Here is an 18,345-nt window from a genome sequence, read left to right as displayed (position 1 = left end):
GCTCTACCACTAAGCCATAACCCCAGCCCCTATGGCTACATTTTATGTTGGGTTTCAAGACTGTTTTCCGTCTTGCCTCCATCATGCCTTCCCGTTACTAGAGTAAGAGTTTCACATGCAACATACTACACAGAGCATCAGACTTCTCTAACCACATTACAGTAAAGGGAATGTTAAACATTAGATACTATTTGAAAATCAAGTAGAATTCAAAGAGATGCATGATAGAATCTCAAATGTGATGACTCACACTACTTCTGTATTTAAATTCTTAGGAGGAAATGATTTAACTAAGACATTTTTATCATCTTGAATCATGTTTAAAACACAACGAATCTCAAGCAAGTTTTTTTTTAGGGAAGAGCTGCAAGTGATGGTGGTGGCTGCTCCTGCAGACTTGCCCCAGCCCGCCAGGCCTCTTTTTGGCAGAGCACAATGCTCTGTTCATCTTCCCAACAGTGGATGCAGTCCGGAGACTGGGGTGTGCCTTGCTACTCCTTTTTCTCTGGAAATACAACAGATATGAGGTTCATCCTATATAAGCCAAGTTTCTCCTCAAAAGATGAGGACTCCCAGCAGCTCAGGAGCCTGAGGCAGGATGATCAAGAGTTAGAAGCCAGCCTCAGCAACAGTGAGGCTCTAAGCAGCTCAGTGAGACCCTGTCTCTAAATAAAATACAATATAGGGCTGGGGGGTGTAGCTCAGTGGTAGAGTGCATGCCTAGTGTGCAAGAGGCCTGGGTTCCCGCCCCAGCACTACAAAGAACCAGTGTACTGCTTCCCAGGATCAAAAGATGCTTCTAGCTCTTGCCTACTTAGTATCTGCACATTTCCTGCGTGGGCAGCGGTAGTTAGAAATGAAGGAACTTCTGTGGGGGAGCGCTTCCTCCTACTGGCCTGACAAGGAGAAAGGAAGCCGCACCTGCCCACCGTGCTCCAGGCTGCTGCTCTGAAGAGAGTCCTTGGCAATTCCTTTGTTGTGTAAACATCATGGAATGTGAATACACAACCCAGATGGGTGCCTGCAACTTCCCCAGGTTTTGGTCAGAGCCTGCTGCTCCTAAGCTACAAACCGAACAGCACACCACCGCTGTGCTGAGTCCTGTGGCATCTGAAGCTCTGTGGTATTTGTGTATCTAAGCATATCTAAAACCAGGAAAGGTGTAGTAAAAATAGTGGATTAAAGGAACTTTGGGGCTCATTTCAACCTTGCTGGACTACAGAATCATCACTACATGCACCTGTACTAGAGACTGATTTGCTTAGATCCCAGCTGCAGCAGGTGACAAAGAACGCATCTGAGTCATCTCAGTGTCTGCTGCAGATGGCGCCCCAACTTCCGTTCACACAGACTTCCAGGTGCCTTCAGACTCACTCTGGCCACCATGAAGTCGAACCAACCCTAAAGGGAAAAAGTCCCAGCCCTTCGTGCGTGTCCTGTGTGGCCTCGGTCCAGGCACCTCAGAGGTGAGGCGTCCAGGGGGACCCGTGCTCTAGTTTGCTTAGGCGAGGTTCAGGGTGCTCTTTTGCTTTTCTTTTAATTAACAACATTGTGTCAACACAAATCAAACTTTCTCTTTTTACCTCCATCAACAGTCCACTTACAACTTTGAAAACGGCAACGTCTAATATCAGATCTTACATCCCAACTATCAGATTGTATCACAAAGCCTTCTTATCATTTATGACTTTCTATGAAGCCATGGATCAGAAACAGGTCACAAGCTCTTGCTTACAATCAGCTGTAATTGGCTGTGCTATTTCTTCTTTCTACTTGATTTGCGCATCCATTAAAGAAGTATAAAGTGGGCTTTTCCCCCCTCTAATTTTAGCCTCAAACAATAGTCATGAGAATTCTAAAAATCATGGCCATATTTTGTTTTTAAATGTCAGTTTTGAAAACATGGCCTAATGTTGTCCTAGGAGAACAGGCAGCAGTGTGTTTGATACCATCGAAAGCCCCTAGTCATTGCCTCCTCTTACATGCTACCCCACTGAGCTGTCCCAAAGCCCACATCTGAGTCACTTTTCAGTCTTTAGTTAAGTCTGAGCACTCAGGAAAGAGCACTTTCAGTTTTACCTTCAGGCAAGCATAGAGGCCTGTACTGTCCTCCCAGGGACTCCTGCAGGGCAGGGTCTGGAGGAGACCACGGGCACTTAGAGACTGAATCAGACTCAGCCAACTTTCGTAAAATGCTGATGAAAGGCACCTACAGTAGACTTTCTTTCACAGGCCAAGAATCTAAGAAGAAAAAACTAAGTCCTACAAAAATATTCTGATTCGATTTGTGCACTTCGAAGTTATTATGCATGGCTTTCTGAGAAATTTCAAAGAACATTCTATTGACAAGTTATCCTTCCACTTCATTTGCACTGGCTTTACACCCACCACTGTTTTCCACATCATCATCCTTAAAAAATGTTAGAAAATTCAAGTATTTCTCATGACAAAGTCCCCTGAATTGACACAAAGGCAACAAAGAAGGAGCAAATGTGGCTGTGCCAGGTCCTGACAACTCAGAGAACGTGGCAGGGCTCCCTCTGCACCCCATGCAGACAGCAAGGCCTCCCCGGCAGAACAAGACACGTAGGCCCTGTCCTGCAAGGGAGAAGTGTGGACTGAGCATATTTTCTTTTCCTGGTGCTGGGGATGGAACCCAGGATGCCATAAAAATGTCAGTCCAGGGCTGGGGCTGGGGCTCAGTGGTAGAGTGCTTGCCTAGCATGTGTGAGGCCCTGGGTTCGATTCTCAGCATCTCATACAAACAAATAAATAAATAAAGGTCCATCAATAACTAATAAAAATATTTTTAAAAATGTCAGTCCACTTCTGAGCCACACCCCAGCCCTTTTATTTTGAGAGAGGGTTGCACTAAGTTGCCCAGGCTGGCCTTGAACTTGGGATGCTCCTGGCTCCGTCAACTGGGTGCTGGGGTCCCAGGTGTGCCCCTACTCCGCCATGCCTGGCACAGAACACTTTTAAAGAAACACATCTAAAGAGTTCAAATGGGATTTTGGGGGATTTAATGGGATTTTTCAAATCACCAAACCTCTTACAGAGACTCACAAAATATCATACATATCACGAATACCAGCAGTTCATTTCTTTTTAAAACATTTCTAGGAGCTTATTTACATGAAAGAATTCATTTGTTCACCTCGACCACTACTTAAAATGGTGTTTAAATTAATGTATCATCTCTCTTTATTGATTTGCCATCATCACCACCAAATTACTCATGTCACAGGTTTGGAAGAAAAAAAGACTAGAACTCATTTAAAAACCATATGGTTTAAAATAGTAAAAGCAAAATGCTAGCAAGAAGAAATGATGAGCACATATCATCTAAGAGCCCATGTTCTTGCAGACAGAAGTGTGGTGGCAGTCAGGACCCTGGGTGCTCCAAAGAGCTGGAGGTGGGTTCCAGTCAGCTCTCAGCGGCACACTGTCTCAACGCTCGGCCTGTGGAAGCCTGGGTCTTCAGCGGAATCTCCTATGGGGCACAGAACCTGAGCGCTGGTCCCACCTTTAACAAACGCATACAAAGACCAGCTATGGTGAGGCAATCCGCATGCCGGCACCCGTGGACTTCAGATTCCACCCAGCACCACCGGCCCAGAAGGGACCGAGGGTCACAAACATCTCAGGTATTCTGAGGAAACCACCTGAGATGTTTGGGGACCGCCAGGGAGAGAAGACCAGAGAATGGTGTGAAGACGAGGGGGGAAACACAGAGGCCTTGAGCCCCCACCCTTCCTTAAAACTGGTGTGACGTCCTCCCATCTTCCTCCCCAGTCATGAGTTTCAACAATCCCATCAAAAGGCCCAGGAAGACTGTGAGACCAGGTGCACCATAAAGGCCAGCCTCCGGGTGCCAGAGCATTTCCAAAACCAAGCTAACAACCGCTGGTCCACACCTCCCCCAGGAAGAAATCCCCGACATCCATCACACCATGACAAATGGGAGACACCAGATCCCAGCCCACCTCGATGGCCCCTTCCTTGGCTCCCAGAGCAGGGTCAGTGCTGTCTCCCTTCAGCTGGCGGCAGTGAGAGCCCTGCCCATGTGGCCCCCCACACCCACTGTCTCGCTCCTTTCCCTTCCACCCCCAAACCCCAACTGCTGGCTGCAGGGAAGGTGTTTCTTCATGGTTGGAAGCGTGTTCATGGCCTTTTACAGCCTCGAGACCTCGACACAGTGACAACGATTCAGAGGAAGGAAACTTTATTTGGGGCTCACAGTTTCAGAGGTCTCCGTCCACAGATGGCCAGCTCCATTGTTCTGGGCCCAGGTGGGGCAGAGCATCGTGGGGAAGGGCCCAGTGGAGGGAAGCAGCTCAGCTCACGGCAGGACCAGGAGCAGAGAGGGGGAGGGAAAGGGCCACAGGGAAGATGGCCCCTTCTGGGCCGGCCCCACCACATGCCTCTTGCCATTACTGCCCATGAAAACCAGGACGGACCCATCAGGTGCAGCTCACGTGACCCATCATCTCACCCTGAGCGTCCCTGCAGCAACAGGAGCTCCTGGGACCCTTCAGTCCGTATCATGACAACAGGCTGTGCCTTCGCCATTGTTCTGATAATTTTGAAACGCCTTTTTAAAAACATCAACATGGTAATATTCTTAAAACAGTCAAAGTTTGAACACACGAGGATCTTGTTCTGGCTCCTGGTGTTGTCTTAGGCTGGTGCGGTGGTCATGAAGAGGAAGCTGCGGACCAGAGTGACAGAGCAGCTGCGGAGCCACAGCCAACATGCCCTACATCCCTGTCCCTTGCCTCACCTAATCAAGGACCCTGCCACACACCAGCACCTTTTGAAGCTCCACTCATCACCTCATGCATTGTATCCTGTGGGCACCCACTTCTACCACACGTTACATGGGAATAAACCCCCCAGCAGAAGGACAAGACAGCCTGGAGCGTCTCTGTCCACTGCAGAACAGGAGTGGCTTCTGGTGACCTCCCTTTGAGGCTGGTGCTCCTGGGGAGAAGAATTTGTCCCATGAGCTGTATAAATTTGTAGCAGGACTATGAATATGTGCGCATCGATGATCTCCATCACACAAACTTTTAGGTACACAATTACAAAACAGAAACAACCTTATCTCAACAGAAAAACAGATAAACAGTAAAGAATCATAAGGTCAAAGCCAGTGTCCCGCGCGAGCTGTGTCACCAACAGAGCCCACGCTCGCCGCTCCACAGGGTCCGGCGGTACTGAAGAGCAGGGAACCCACAGGTGGCCCTCTCCCAGCAGTGGCAGCTCGCTGAACACTTGCAGGTCACCTGGTGGGCGGCAGCTGGGCACTCAGGTTCTGGTATCCCAGTCTTCATGTCTGATGTCCACACTCCAGTCACACAGCACACTTTACACCATCATAGGCATAGGTTCCAGAAAGGCTAGGGAAGGGTTAAGGCCACGGGGTCCCACAGGCTGAACTGAGAGCCAAGGCAGAGAGCAGATGTGGAGGCAGTCGCTGCAGGTGGTCAGAGACAACTAGGAACCAGCAGAGAGTTGTTCAGGCCCAGAGCTGTCAGAGCACAGGAGCCTCTTCTAGGACATTGTGCATATGGTGGCGGTTTCAATGTCAGATGGGAGCATCGTCCTGAGATGTCGGCTTGCAGTGGGACTTACGTGGTCCTTCACTCTGCTGAAGCCCAAGGACAGAAATGCAGAGGTTCATCACTGTGGCGACTTTCCTGGGCAAGGCTCCTGACGAGTGACCAGGTGACAGGGTCAAGGTGCCACAGCAGCCAGCCTCAGGGTGCCCTCCTTTATGGGTCTCAAGTGAAGGGACTGAATCATTTGGAGGCCTGCGGTGTTCAAAAAGCTCCTGTGCCTACTCTTACTGACATGGGTTTGATGTGCCCATGAATCACATGCTTCTAATTAACTCAATGCATTCAAGGTGGTCATGACCTTAGCAAAATAACTTTTATCAGTTTGTGCCATATGGTTATGCCAGGCAGATGGTAGCTGTAGACTTGTACAAAGAAGGTGTGGAGTCATCTACCTCAGCGGCCAAAACTCAAATGGAGCAGATTATGCCAAACTACTGCTTTACAAAGAGAAAAAAGTCAGAGCAGAGGCAGGCTGATACTGCTGTTCTATAGATAATGGAGTCACTCAGGGAAGGCGCAGCCTGAGGATTGCTGTCCACACACCATGGATCCACTAGGGCAGGCACAGCCTGAGGACTGCTGTCCTACACACCATGGAGTCACTAGGGCAGGCGCAGCCTGAGGACTGCTGTTCTACACACCATGGAGTCACCAGGGCAGGCATAGCCTGAGGACTGCTGTTCTACACACCATGGAGTCACCAGGGCAGGCATAGCCTGAGGACTGCTATTCTACACACCATGGAGTCACTAGGACAGGCACAGCCTGAGGACTGCTGTTCTACACACCATGGAATCACCAGGGCAGGCACAGCCTGAGGACTGCTGTTCTACACACCATGGAGTCACTAGGGCAGGCACAGTCTGAGGACTGCTGTTCCACACCGTGGAGTCACTAGAGCAGGCGCAGCCTGAGGACTGCTGTTCTACACACCATGGAGACACTAGGGCAGGCACAGCCTGAGGACTGCTGTTCTACACACCATGGAGTCACTAGGGCAGGCACAGCCTGAGGACTGCTGTTCTACACACCATGGAGTCACTCAGGGCAGGCACAGCCTGAGGACTGCTGTTCTACACACCATGGAGTCACTCAGGGCAGGTGCAGCCTGAGGACTGCTGTTCTACACACCATGGAGTCACTAGGGCAGGCACAGCCTGAGGACTGCTGTTCTACACACCATGGAGTCACTAGGGCAGGCACAGCCTGAGGACTGCTGTTCTACACACCATGGAGTCACTAGGGCAGGCACAGCCTGAGGACTGCTGTCCTACACACCATGGAGTCACTAGGGCAGGTACAGCCTGAGGACTGCTGTTCCACACACCATGGAGTCACTAGGGCAGGCACAGCCTGAGGACTGCTGTTCTACACACCATGGAGTCACCAGGGCAGGCACAGCCTGAGGACTGCGGTTCTACACCATGGTGTCACTAGGGCAGGCACAGCCTGAGGACTGCTGTTCTGCACACCATGGAATCACTAGGGCAGGCACAGCCTGAGGACTGCTGTCCTACACACCATGGAGTCACTAGGGCAGGCACAGCCTGAGGACTGCTGTTCCACACACCATGGAGTCACTAGGGCAGACCCAGCCTGAGGACTGCTGTTCTACACACCATGGAATCACTAGGGCAGGCACAGCCTGAGGACTGCTGTTCTGCACACCATGGAGTCACTAGGGATGACACAGCCTGAGGACTGCTGTTCTACACACCATGGAGTCACTAGGGCAGGCACAGCCTGAGGACTGCTGTCCTACACACCATGGAGTCACTAGGGCAGGTACAGCCTGAGGACTGCTTTTCCACACACCATGGAGTCAGTAGGGTAGGCACAGCCTGAGAACTGCTGTTCCACACACCATGGAGTCACTAGGGCAGGCACAGCCTGAGGACTGCTGTTCTACACACCATGGAGTCACTAGGGCAGGCACAGCCTGAGGACTGCTGTTCTGCACACCATGGAGTCACTAGGGATGACACAGCCTGAGGACTGCTGTTCTACACACCATGGAGTCACTAGGGCAGGCGCAGCCTGAGGACTGCTGTTCTACACACCATGGAGTCACTAGGGCAGGCACAGCCTGAGGACTGCTGTTCTACACACCATGGAGTCACTCAGGGCAGGCACAGCCTGAGGACTGCTGTTCTACACACCATGGAGTCACTAGGGCAGGCACAGCCTGAGGACTGCTGTTCTACACACCATGAAGTCACCAGGGCAGGCACAGCCTGAGGACTGCTGTTCTGCACACCATGGAGTCACCAGGGCAGGTACAGCCTGAGGACTGCTGTTCTACACACCATGAAGTCACCAGGGCAGGCACAGCCTGAGGACTGCTGTTCCACACACCATGGAGTCACCAGGGCAGGCACAGCCTGAGGACTGCTGTTCTACACACCATGGAATCACTAGGGCAGGCACAGCCTGAGGACTGCTGTCCTACACACCATGGAGTCACTCAGGGCAGGCACAGCCTGAGGACTGCTGTCCTACACACCATGGAGTCACTAGGGCAGGCACAGCCTGAGGACTGCTGTTCCACACACCATGGAGTCACTAGGGCAGGCACAGCCTGAGGACTGCTGTTCTACACACCATGGAGTCACTAGGGCAGGCACAGCCTGAGGACTGCTCTCCTACACACCATGGAGTCACTAGGGCAGGCACAGCCTGAGGACTGCTGTCCTACACACCATGGAGTCACTAGGGCAGGCACAGCCTGAGGACTGCTGTCCTACACACCATGGAGTCACTAGGGCAGGCACAGCCTGAGGACTGCTGTTCCACACACCATGGAGTCACCAGGGCAGGCACAGCCTGAGGACTGCTGTTCTACACACCATGGAGTCACTAGGGCAGGCACAGCCTGAGGACTGCTGTTCTGCACACCATGGAGTCACTAGGACAGGCACAGCCTGAGGACTGCTGTTCTGCACACCATGGAGTCACTCAGGGCAGACACAGCCTGAGGACTGCTGTTCTACACACCATGGAGTCACTAGGGCAGGCACAGCCTGAGGACTGCTGTTCTGCACACCATGGAGTCACTCAGGGCAGACACAGCCTGAGGACTGCTGTTCTACACACCATGGAATCACTAGGGCAGGCACAGCCTGAGGACTGCTGTTCTACACACCATGGAGTCACTAGGGCAGGCACAGCCTGAGGACTGCTGTTCTGCACACCATGGAGTCACCAGGGCAGGCACAGCCTGAGGACTGCTGTTCTACACACTATGGAGTCACTAGGGCAGGCACAGCCTGAGGACTGCTGTTCTGCACACCATGGAGTTACTAGGGCAGGCTCAGCCTGAGAGCTGCTGTCCTACACACCATGGAGTCCCTCAAGGCAGGTGCCACCTGAGAGCTGCTGTCCTGCATACCAAGGAGTCACTCACAGCAGGTGCAGCCTGAAGACTGCACAGAGTCACTCAGAGCAACGTACAGCCTGCTCTTCAAGCCAGGTTCACTAATTTCTCTTCTAATCCTCCTAACAGTAAACTTCTTCACATACACCTAGCTCAAATGCTTTGGTTGGGAACCATTTCTATTGCCACCATCCCGTATTGTCAGGAAAGCATCCTCCCCTTTCCGTGATCCTGCCCACTGCAGCCAACCATGCTGCTCTGCCCCTGGGGCTGCAGCTACCATATCTGGACTGCACCCAGCAGATGGACAACTGCACTGCCTGGAAGTCTCTCAAGTACCAATTCAATGGAAATTGTTCTAAATATTCTTGTCCTAAAGTTTTGTTAATAATTATAATTGAACACTTGAAATCTTATAAGTATAGGTCAACTTACCAGTCATTAGAAATGTATAGACCAAACCTTTAAGGGAAAAATCCTGGGATGGCACAGGCCACGCCAACTGGCAGGACAAGAGCCTCAGAATTCACGAAATGAACTGCTACAGAAGAAAGTCTGCTGCCATCTAAGAGCTTCAAGGCACAAGTTCTGATGTCCAATAATGCTTAGAATCTTACTTTCCTATATCCATGACCAAAATGTTTTAGATTACTGTCATTTTACTTTACAATTATTTTTCCTCTATATGGATATAGCTCCAGCTTTATAAACTAAGAAAACATAAAAGTTTCATGCTACAAAAATTTTCTTTATGGGCATCTTTGCTAGAACCAGGAATTTCCCAAACTGAGAACATTCAAGAAGCTTTTCTTTAACTGTTCTATCCCTTGCTGTCAACCCAAGGGACAGGACTGGACTTCCCTGCACAAATCTTGTTTTGCACCATCAGGCTGCTGCTATCTGTTGATGAGTGCACCCCAGATGTCCCAGTGCTGCTCCCCTTCCAGTGAGAGACCTGCAATCAGCTGGATGGGCCCCAGTCCAGCATGACCGTCCTCACATGAAGGGGGTCTGGACACAGATGCACAGGGTCATCCATGTCAACGGTGTGACCCTCCCACTGAGGAGAGAGCCTGCAGCAGATCCTTCCCTGGGGCCTGCAGAGCAGCAGGTCTGGCCCACATCTTGGCAGAGGACTCAGAGCCTCCAGGACCCAGAGGTCTGTTTTGAGGGACTGTTTTTTGAGCCATTTAGTGTGTGGCGCTGCTCTGGCAAGTAGGAGAGCGAAGGCAGTCCTGTGGCTTTGACCCTCCTGGACACACTGCTCTCCCTGCACTCCACAAGTCCAGACCTGAAGAAAGACTTGGGGAGGAACCAGCAGGATGGCCAGCTCTTTCCAAAATAAAGCAAATTAAAAGATATGCCAACTCAGTTGATTAAAATGTACTTACAAAACGGCATACACTCCTGTGAAGAGGACAAAACCAGCAAAAACAAAGACCTGGCAGTTTTCTGAACAGAATTAGTAATGAATAGTTTTAAAATCTTTTAAAATCACTGTGGAAATGAGTTTAAAAATTCATGTCATCACCCAAATATTTTTTCATCTGCTACTGAACTTCACAGATGCACAGAACAATTAATTTTAGTCATTTCTATTATTCTTGCAGGATGGAAAGAAAGCATGGTGGTACTACCAAGATACTGATCAGATCACTGACAAAAATATGCATAAATCTGTGAGCAAAATAGTGATTTCAACTTATGCACCACTTGAAAGAACAACCCATTTCATGGTGGACAATTTGGTTCACATATTTGACACCAAATTAAATATACTGCTGCTTTGTTCCAAGAACTAGGGAAAAAGTATGCTGAATAATCGTTTCCAACCTTAACTATGAAATATACAAAAAATTCACAGTGTCTGAAAACAACTGATTTGGGGAACTATATTTGAATTTTTCAAGCACTATACATGGTGTGAGGTTAATTTGGACTTTCTTTCTACACTGGATAGTACTAAGACATGCTATTCTTTTTTTTAATATTTATTTTTTAGTTTTTGGCAGACACAACATCTTTGTTTGTATGTGGTGCTGAGGATCGAACCCGGGCGCACGCATGACAGGCGAGCTCACTACCGCTTGAGCCACATCCCCAGCCCCTAAGACATGCTATTCTTGTCTATAATTATGTTGACCCATTATTCACATCTGTTTTAGCATTGAAAAATAGTAGATTTTATTCAAATCGTCCCAGGTCAAAATGAAATCAAATCCCTTTTCAACCTATAGGGCATTTCCCTCAACCAATATCCAGCGGAACTGTATTTGCCTCCATACGTTCACATCTATAATTCATATAAATTGTTCATCTTTTATTCATGTGGCTACTTTTAGTGCGTGAAAAAATCCTAAACTGGTCTGGTTCAAAATAAGAAAGTATGCTCTGAATAATCAATTTTATCCACTTACATCATGCAAATCTTAGATGATCCCTGGGTTTAAAACACCACATGAGGTCATCTCCGTCTGTGGTTGCTATAAAATCATATGCAGAAGCCCAGCAGAGCACTCAACAAGGGGTGTGTCCCAGAACATCTACACAGAGCGTGAGTAACGGTGTCGGCACTGGCAGCAACCCTCTCTCTGTCTCCCAGAGCACATAACTTGGGGGAGGCGATGGAAACATCATTCTCCAAACACCTTCAACATGGGGCACGAGATGCCTTCTTTCTTGCTGCCCTTACAAGAACCAATATTTCTACCCTGTCCCTTCTGGCAATCCTAATAAGAAACATTCATATGTGTGTGCCAGCACAGAATGCAGTGGGGGAATCTCTTTGCTCACAATAAAACTTATTAATATTGTATTGATTTGCAAGGAGGAGAGGGAGGAAAAGGTGGCTGAGGATGCAAGAATAAGCTGCTCCTGACTTCTGATATCAATGTGCCACCCACATGGCAGGTGGTTCATGCCAGTCCTTCACACGGGCACAGCCTACAGAGGCCAGCTTCAGAGGACTGCACTCCTCTCACATGTGTTGAGAGCCACAGCCAAAGGGGCCCCAGCAAACTTCCAGCTGCCGGCTGATGATCCAGCTGCCAGCAAACTTCCAGTTGCCGGCTGATGATTGGCTCACAGTGGCCCCAGCAACATCTAGCTGATTGGCTCCTCTGCGGTGATGTTCATTGGGCTGTTTCCCTGCCCTTCAGAATGCCAGCTGATGATTGGCTCACAGCGGCCCCAGCAACATCTAGCTGATTGGCTCCTCCACGGAGCTGCTCATTGGGTGACTTCTTTGGCTCTGCCCACGCAACCCAGCCAATCAGCCTCAGGAGCAGGAGGATTGTGGGAGGTGGAGAGGCTGGTGTGGGGGAGAGAGGCTTGTGGAAGCCGGTGGTGGCAGTTGGGCTCTGAGGGTTTTTCCCTGAGGAGCTGTTTTGTTTGGCGTTTGTAGTTCTAAAAATAAAGTTAGTTTCTTTTTGACAAGTGGCTCCTGATTTGTGCCAAGCCAGACTTCGGCAACATGCATTCAGAAAGAAAGAAAAAGCTCATCCAACAACAGAACTAATTTTGATATCCTCAACAATTATGGAATTATTCCTTTCAGAAATAAATTTGCCAGTAGTATTTGCCTGCAGATAGCATCTGAAAATAAGAAAATATGCTTTAACCACCAAACCAGGCTGTAAATGGTTTGCATCTAGACATGGATTTAAAAAAAAAAAAAAAAGGATGTAGCACTTCCTGGTATGACTTTTTTAGCTACTTACTCTTTAATTGCATTGTTTCTCAAATACATGAACAAACCCTGAGTGTGCTCCAGAGCAGAGCCTGGTGGTGACCGCACTTGCTCTGGCCTCAGGATGAGGCTGCCATGCCAGGAAACAGCATTGTTGCCTCTTCCAGAAGAGGCACCTGCTCTTGCTTGAAAAGTTCAAGTACAGTTCTCCAAATCAGTTGTTTTCAGAGGGTCCTTGAAGCGCCCATGCGAAGAAACTCCAGACGAGTCTCCTCGCTCTCTCAAAGGAACACGCCCAAAGAGGGACCCTCTTTCCCCCGGGCACTGTTCTGACTCTACTGAAGCCTGGGGTGCCCACCAGCCCAGGGCTGAGGCCCCACACCGAGCAGCAGAAGAGCAAGGAACAGCACAGACCACACTGCAGCTGTCCATCCACCAGACCTGGCAACATGCACAAGTCTCCCAAGTGTTCCGCTCACCCTGAGCTGGGTTCCATTCTCTGTCTTCCAAACCAACACAGCTGACGCATGCCACATCCATACCCAAATTCATGATCATCGTTTGCTTTCTCCTCCAAATGGTCCACAGACACCATTACTTCACATGTATAATTATTACATTCAATTATTACTTTAGTGTCTGCACTAGATCCATCCCATGTAAAGTACCCTGAGCTTTGTTACTGAATATTTTAGTTTGGTCCCACCAACTGGTTATAAACCAAATTACTACTGTGCAAGTTACCTTAACACCCATGACAGTGACCACAGACATAACACCCCAGACAAAATTTCATAAAAAGCAATAGTAACTGGATATCTTATTTTCTTCTTAGGAAAAAAAATTATCATCACAATGATTAAGAGTCAGATAATGCTCCAAACCTAAATATTTCACGTCTTCCTTAGGCAGATTGAGCTCAGTGTTTAAAATCCAGCCAGGAAATGTATCGGTCTGATATTGCTAATAAACTTTTCAACAACTGCTACCTAGGATCCGGACAGCAGTGAGGGAGGGGCAGCAGTCTGATCACTGTTTAATTACCTCACTCCAAACAGAAGATGGGCTTCAGAGGACAGCGTGTGAGCTGCACCTCTGTCCACATGCCCATTCTCCCTGCGTGAATCACGAGGTCTGGGTGGGGTTTTGGTCAGCTTTTCATTGCTATGACCAGAAGACCTGACGAGAACCATATAGAGGAGGAAATGGTCATTCTGGCTCATGGTTTCAGAGGTTCAGTCCATGGTCAGCTGACTCCATGGCTCTGAACCCAGAGCTCATCACGGTGGGAGGGTGTGGAGGAGGAAAACAGCCCACGAGGTGACAGGAAGCAGAGGGAGAACTCCACTCACCAGGGACAAAATAAACCCCCACAGGCACACCCCCAGTGACGCACCTGCTGACAGTTACCAGCCAGCAAATCCTATCAGTATGTTACTCCACAGACGAGGTTACAGCTCCCACAACCTGGTCTTTTCACCCTGAATGTTCTTGCATCAACTCACCAGATCTTGGGGGGGACCCTCCACACCTAGGCCAGTCACAGGTAGGTAACTGCATACAAGCAGATCAAGACGTGTCCACGCAGATCTATGGATCACTGTGCTACCCTCTGGATCTTAAATGTCCCCCAGAAACCCGTTCAGGCTTGGTCACCAGCCTGTGGTGCCATTGGGAGGTGGTGGAACCTGTAGGGGTAGGGCTTGGTGGGAGGAAGCAAGGTTGCTGGGGACTGCCCCCAAAAGACATTGGGAACCCCTGCAGTTTTTACCTTTGCTTCGGAGCACTGCAAGGTGAGCAGCTTTCCTCCACCACTTCTCACTGCCATGGAGGCTCTGCCTCACCACAGAACCAAAACAACAGAGCCAGGCAACCACAGCCAAGAGACACTTCCTTCCATTCAAGCTAATGATCTCGGCCCTGCATTTTGTCAACCTGACTCCATCAAGTCACCAGCCACTTGAGTTGAATTCCCTCTGTTGCTTGTGAGAAAGGGTGGCTCCTGTCCCAGTGCCCAGCAAGTTGTCCATCCGCCTTGTCAACCTCAGCAGGAAAGGCACTGTCCGTTTGGTCAGGAGGCACCAACTCGCTGTAAGGGATTGTTGGGGGACTTGGTGAGTTGCCTGTTCATTCTTCCTGCAGGCATGTGGAAATAACCTGGCCCACACTCATTTAATATCCATATTCTAGTAAGCTAGCTTGTTACTATCCCACACTGGTCAAACGGATGTCAGCAGCACCATTTTCTAAATCCACACCTATGCCCTAGGTGCACTCTGAGCCTGGCCAGGTCACATCACCGGCAGCAGGCTAAGCTGTTCTGCATTATGGCTGACCACACTGTCTAGGAAGCTTGTGGTGCCTCCCGTGAGGTTCGGACTGTGAAAGAGAGTTTTCAGCATTCAAATCCCTTAGAAATGCCAATTCTACTTCTGAAGCAGCTAGAGTCACAGGCGGCGCAGACAGACTCAGGGTGTCCAATCCCCAGAATGATTCTTTATCACTAATTTGCAACCTCCATGAGGCCAGGGCTCAGGCACCATCTCTCCTGCTCTAATGCAGAAGCCACTGGAATGGCACGGCCTGCCCAGGCTCACTGAGACCCCACCTTGCTCAATCTGTCCAAAGGACCAATCTGTTCAAAGCTTTTCTCCAGAGGAGAAAGCTAAAGCTCTAAGAGTTAAAGAGTCTCACCCAATACTGAGTGCTGAAATAGCACCCACATTTTCCAAAACACAAGCTTCCCGCTCCGTGGTACCTTTGTTCCCAGCGTCACTGAACTGCAAGAGCAGGAAAGCCCCACAATCAGAGCACACATCCTCTCAAAACAGGAGCTATGCTGAGCCAGATCTGGCCATGGTTAACAGTGGCTCTGGTTAACAGTCAGTCCATTATAGGCAACACTGGCTGTCCTGGTCTTCTGAGGTAGGAAGGGCATTTACCACCCACCTTGGTGGTTTCTTTGTTCTTCTTGTGTTCAGGCATTTAATACATTACTATGCAATGTCTGTCCCCCCCCCCCCCCCCCCCGGGCCCCAGTTACTAGGACACATAGGCATTGAAAAATTTAAATAACTATCCAACTGAAGGCCGAAGGGGTGCTGGAAATCCAGTGCCAAGCTACTCCTCTCATTAGGGATGTAAAACTCAAAGTGATATACTTCTGTGAAAGAGCAGTAGATCACTATAATTTTCAAACCCTGAATTCCTTTTTTAGTATGTTTTTATATAATTTAACACATTTAGTCCCTAATCTGTCTCCACCATCATCTACTTATAAAACTAAAACTAATTGGAAAATGAAAAAAAAAACTATCAATGCTTGCTAAACATAAAGTTTTGCTATAAATAATCTCTTACAGTAAATGAGACAATCTTAAGGCTCTTTGCTTGATACCACCTCCAACCGTTCACACCCACATGGATGTCCCTCCTGGGAACACAATGAGTGTTGACTTCATTCTCTGGGATTAAGGACAATTGATCCCAACCTTCCTGTCACTTTGCTTTAGCTGAGGCACAGATAAACAGAAAGGGCAGGGCTCCACTTCATGCAGCTCTGCCCCACCACTTGGGTGAAAAGCAGCCAATTTTTTTTTTTAAAGAAGAAATTCAAACTTTGAAGGACATAGGTTTTTAATTTCCTAGTTGTTATGGAAGATAAAAAAGCTATTATTAAGCACAACCCCAACAATTCAAAATGAAGCACCATCTTAAGGCACATTGTTATTTACATGCAAGTTATTGATGTGCTGCTTTTATTACTACCAACCTAAACCATGTTACTGAGCCCCCCCACCCCATCCCCTCCACGCCATCAACTCATCCCTATACTGGACAAAGAGCTTATAGAGCCAAATCAGACTCCAGGAAACACAGCTGCTTCTGTACTAAGATGGCTTCCAGTCCTCCCTCGGTCCCTCCCTGGGTCCCTCATGCGTTGTTTACCACACTGCCACCCAAACACACCTTGTATCTCGCCTAGGAGTTTTGCCATACTTTTCCAAACACAAACAAATGATGGGATTCAGGCAAAAATCTACCACATTTTCCCCCAAATTCGGGTCTAAAGAAAGGAAGTAAGGAAGGTTGGTGGTTGTCATGTTAGATGACAATTATAGTCGATGACAATAGTACTTTTCCTTTCAAAAAGGAGTAATTGGCGACAAGTAGCCCGGCTTGAGCCTGTAATCCCAGCAGCTCCTGAGGCTAAAGCAGGAGCCAGCCTCAGCAGTTTACCTAGGCTCCAAGCAACTCGGCCAGACCCAGTCTCAAAAAAAAGGAGGGGGTGCTGGGGATATGGTTAAGTGCCCCTGGGTTCAATAACTGGTTAAAAAAAAAAAAGTTGAAATTGGCAACTTTGTCTCCTTGACTTTGCTTCCTTTAGGTAAATATCATAAAGCCATCAAGGCAAACTGACCCAGAGAACAAACCAACATGCACACATCCACCTTCAGCGGGGCACACCCGCACAGGCCCCCCACAGGTACATCCACCCACACACCTGTCCACGCCCATAGGTCCGCCACAAGCATACACCCTCATAACCTTCACACACCCATGCTCCTCCGCACACCCCCCACACACCCACAGGCCCCTCACAAGCGCCCAAACGCACAAACACCCCCAAAAGTCTCCACGCACGCGACCCAGGGAGTAGCAGAAGCCAGCGGCATCGGTAGATCCCGAGCTCGGCACGGAGCCGTCTGCTCTGACCACCTTCAAGCTCACTCCCAGCTGGGACCTGCGCTGAACGCACCTTCCAGGTGGCTCCGGAATCCGCAGCCTCCGCCGGCCCCCGGCCGCCCACGCCCTCCCCGCGGGGCAGCCCCTGGCCAGCACGCGCGCGGCCACCACTCACCGCGCCTGCAGCCGCAGTAGCCCCAGTCCGCCTTGCCGGGGGCGCTGCGGTAGAAGCACCAGGGAGCGCCCGCGCCGTCGGGGCTGCGGCAGAAGTTGTGGCGCTGCCCTCGAAGTGAAGCCCAGCCCTCCGGGGGCGGCCGCTCCAAGAAGGCGGGCACCTCGGCCCAGCGCAGACACCGGGCGCCCCGGGCCGTCTCGTTGACCCCGAGCGCGCCGGCGGGGCAGTCGCCGGGGAACGGCCCGGGGGCGCGCCGGGCCTGGACGGCTCGCGGGAGCGGCGGGGAAGTCCCGGGTCTGCGCTGCGGGCTGGGGCTGGAGTCCTGGAGCCGGGGACCCGCCGGGGGCGGGCGGCGGTGGCGCGGATACCCCCGCCTCGGGTCCACGCCGGCCGCCTCGGGGAGCGCCCCGAGCAGCAGCGCCAGCACCAGGCTGGCGAGCGTCATGGTGCCGGCGCTGCGGGGTGGGGTCCGATCCCGGGGCTCGGGGAGCTCAGAGGCGGAGCCCGCCCCCTCCCCGCGCCTCCGGGGGCGCCGGGGGCGCGAGCTCGCGGAAGGCGGGTGCGGAGTTCCGGGCGCCTGAGCGCGGACGGGGATGTGGGCCGCGCGGGGGGAGAGCCGCAGCAGCTGCGGGTCCCCTGCCGACTGGCCACACCGCGCTGCAGGAGTCCCGTGGTCCGGGTCGCCCTGCCCCTCCGCCTGGTCTCTACTCTGACCGTGTCTGCTTTCTCTGTTTTCCAGTCTTTAGAAAAGTGTGGATGAAAGTGGACGCAGCTCTGCTGGCCGCCTCCCAGAGGCGAC

General features: G+C 50.4%; 1 protein-coding gene across 1 annotated transcript in view; it reads right to left on the bottom strand.

Annotated features, from left to right (window-relative positions):
- Prss12 (serine protease 12) overlaps window positions 1-17,991 on the bottom strand; it is a 70,821-nt gene extending 52,830 nt beyond the window's left edge. Inside the window, 1 exon segment of the mRNA XM_078022190.1 lies at window positions 17,547-17,991. Coding sequence (XP_077878316.1) covers window positions 17,547-17,991 — 445 coding nt within the window.
- Window positions 17,992-18,345: the final 354 nt, after the last annotated feature.

This window comes from Ictidomys tridecemlineatus, chromosome 9 (genome assembly GCF_052094955.1).
Source record: "Ictidomys tridecemlineatus isolate mIctTri1 chromosome 9, mIctTri1.hap1, whole genome shotgun sequence".
Taxonomy (NCBI): Eukaryota; Metazoa; Chordata; class Mammalia; order Rodentia; family Sciuridae; genus Ictidomys; species Ictidomys tridecemlineatus.
Note: the sequence above shows the minus strand (reverse complement) of the source record. Positions and strands in the feature narration are given on the sequence as shown.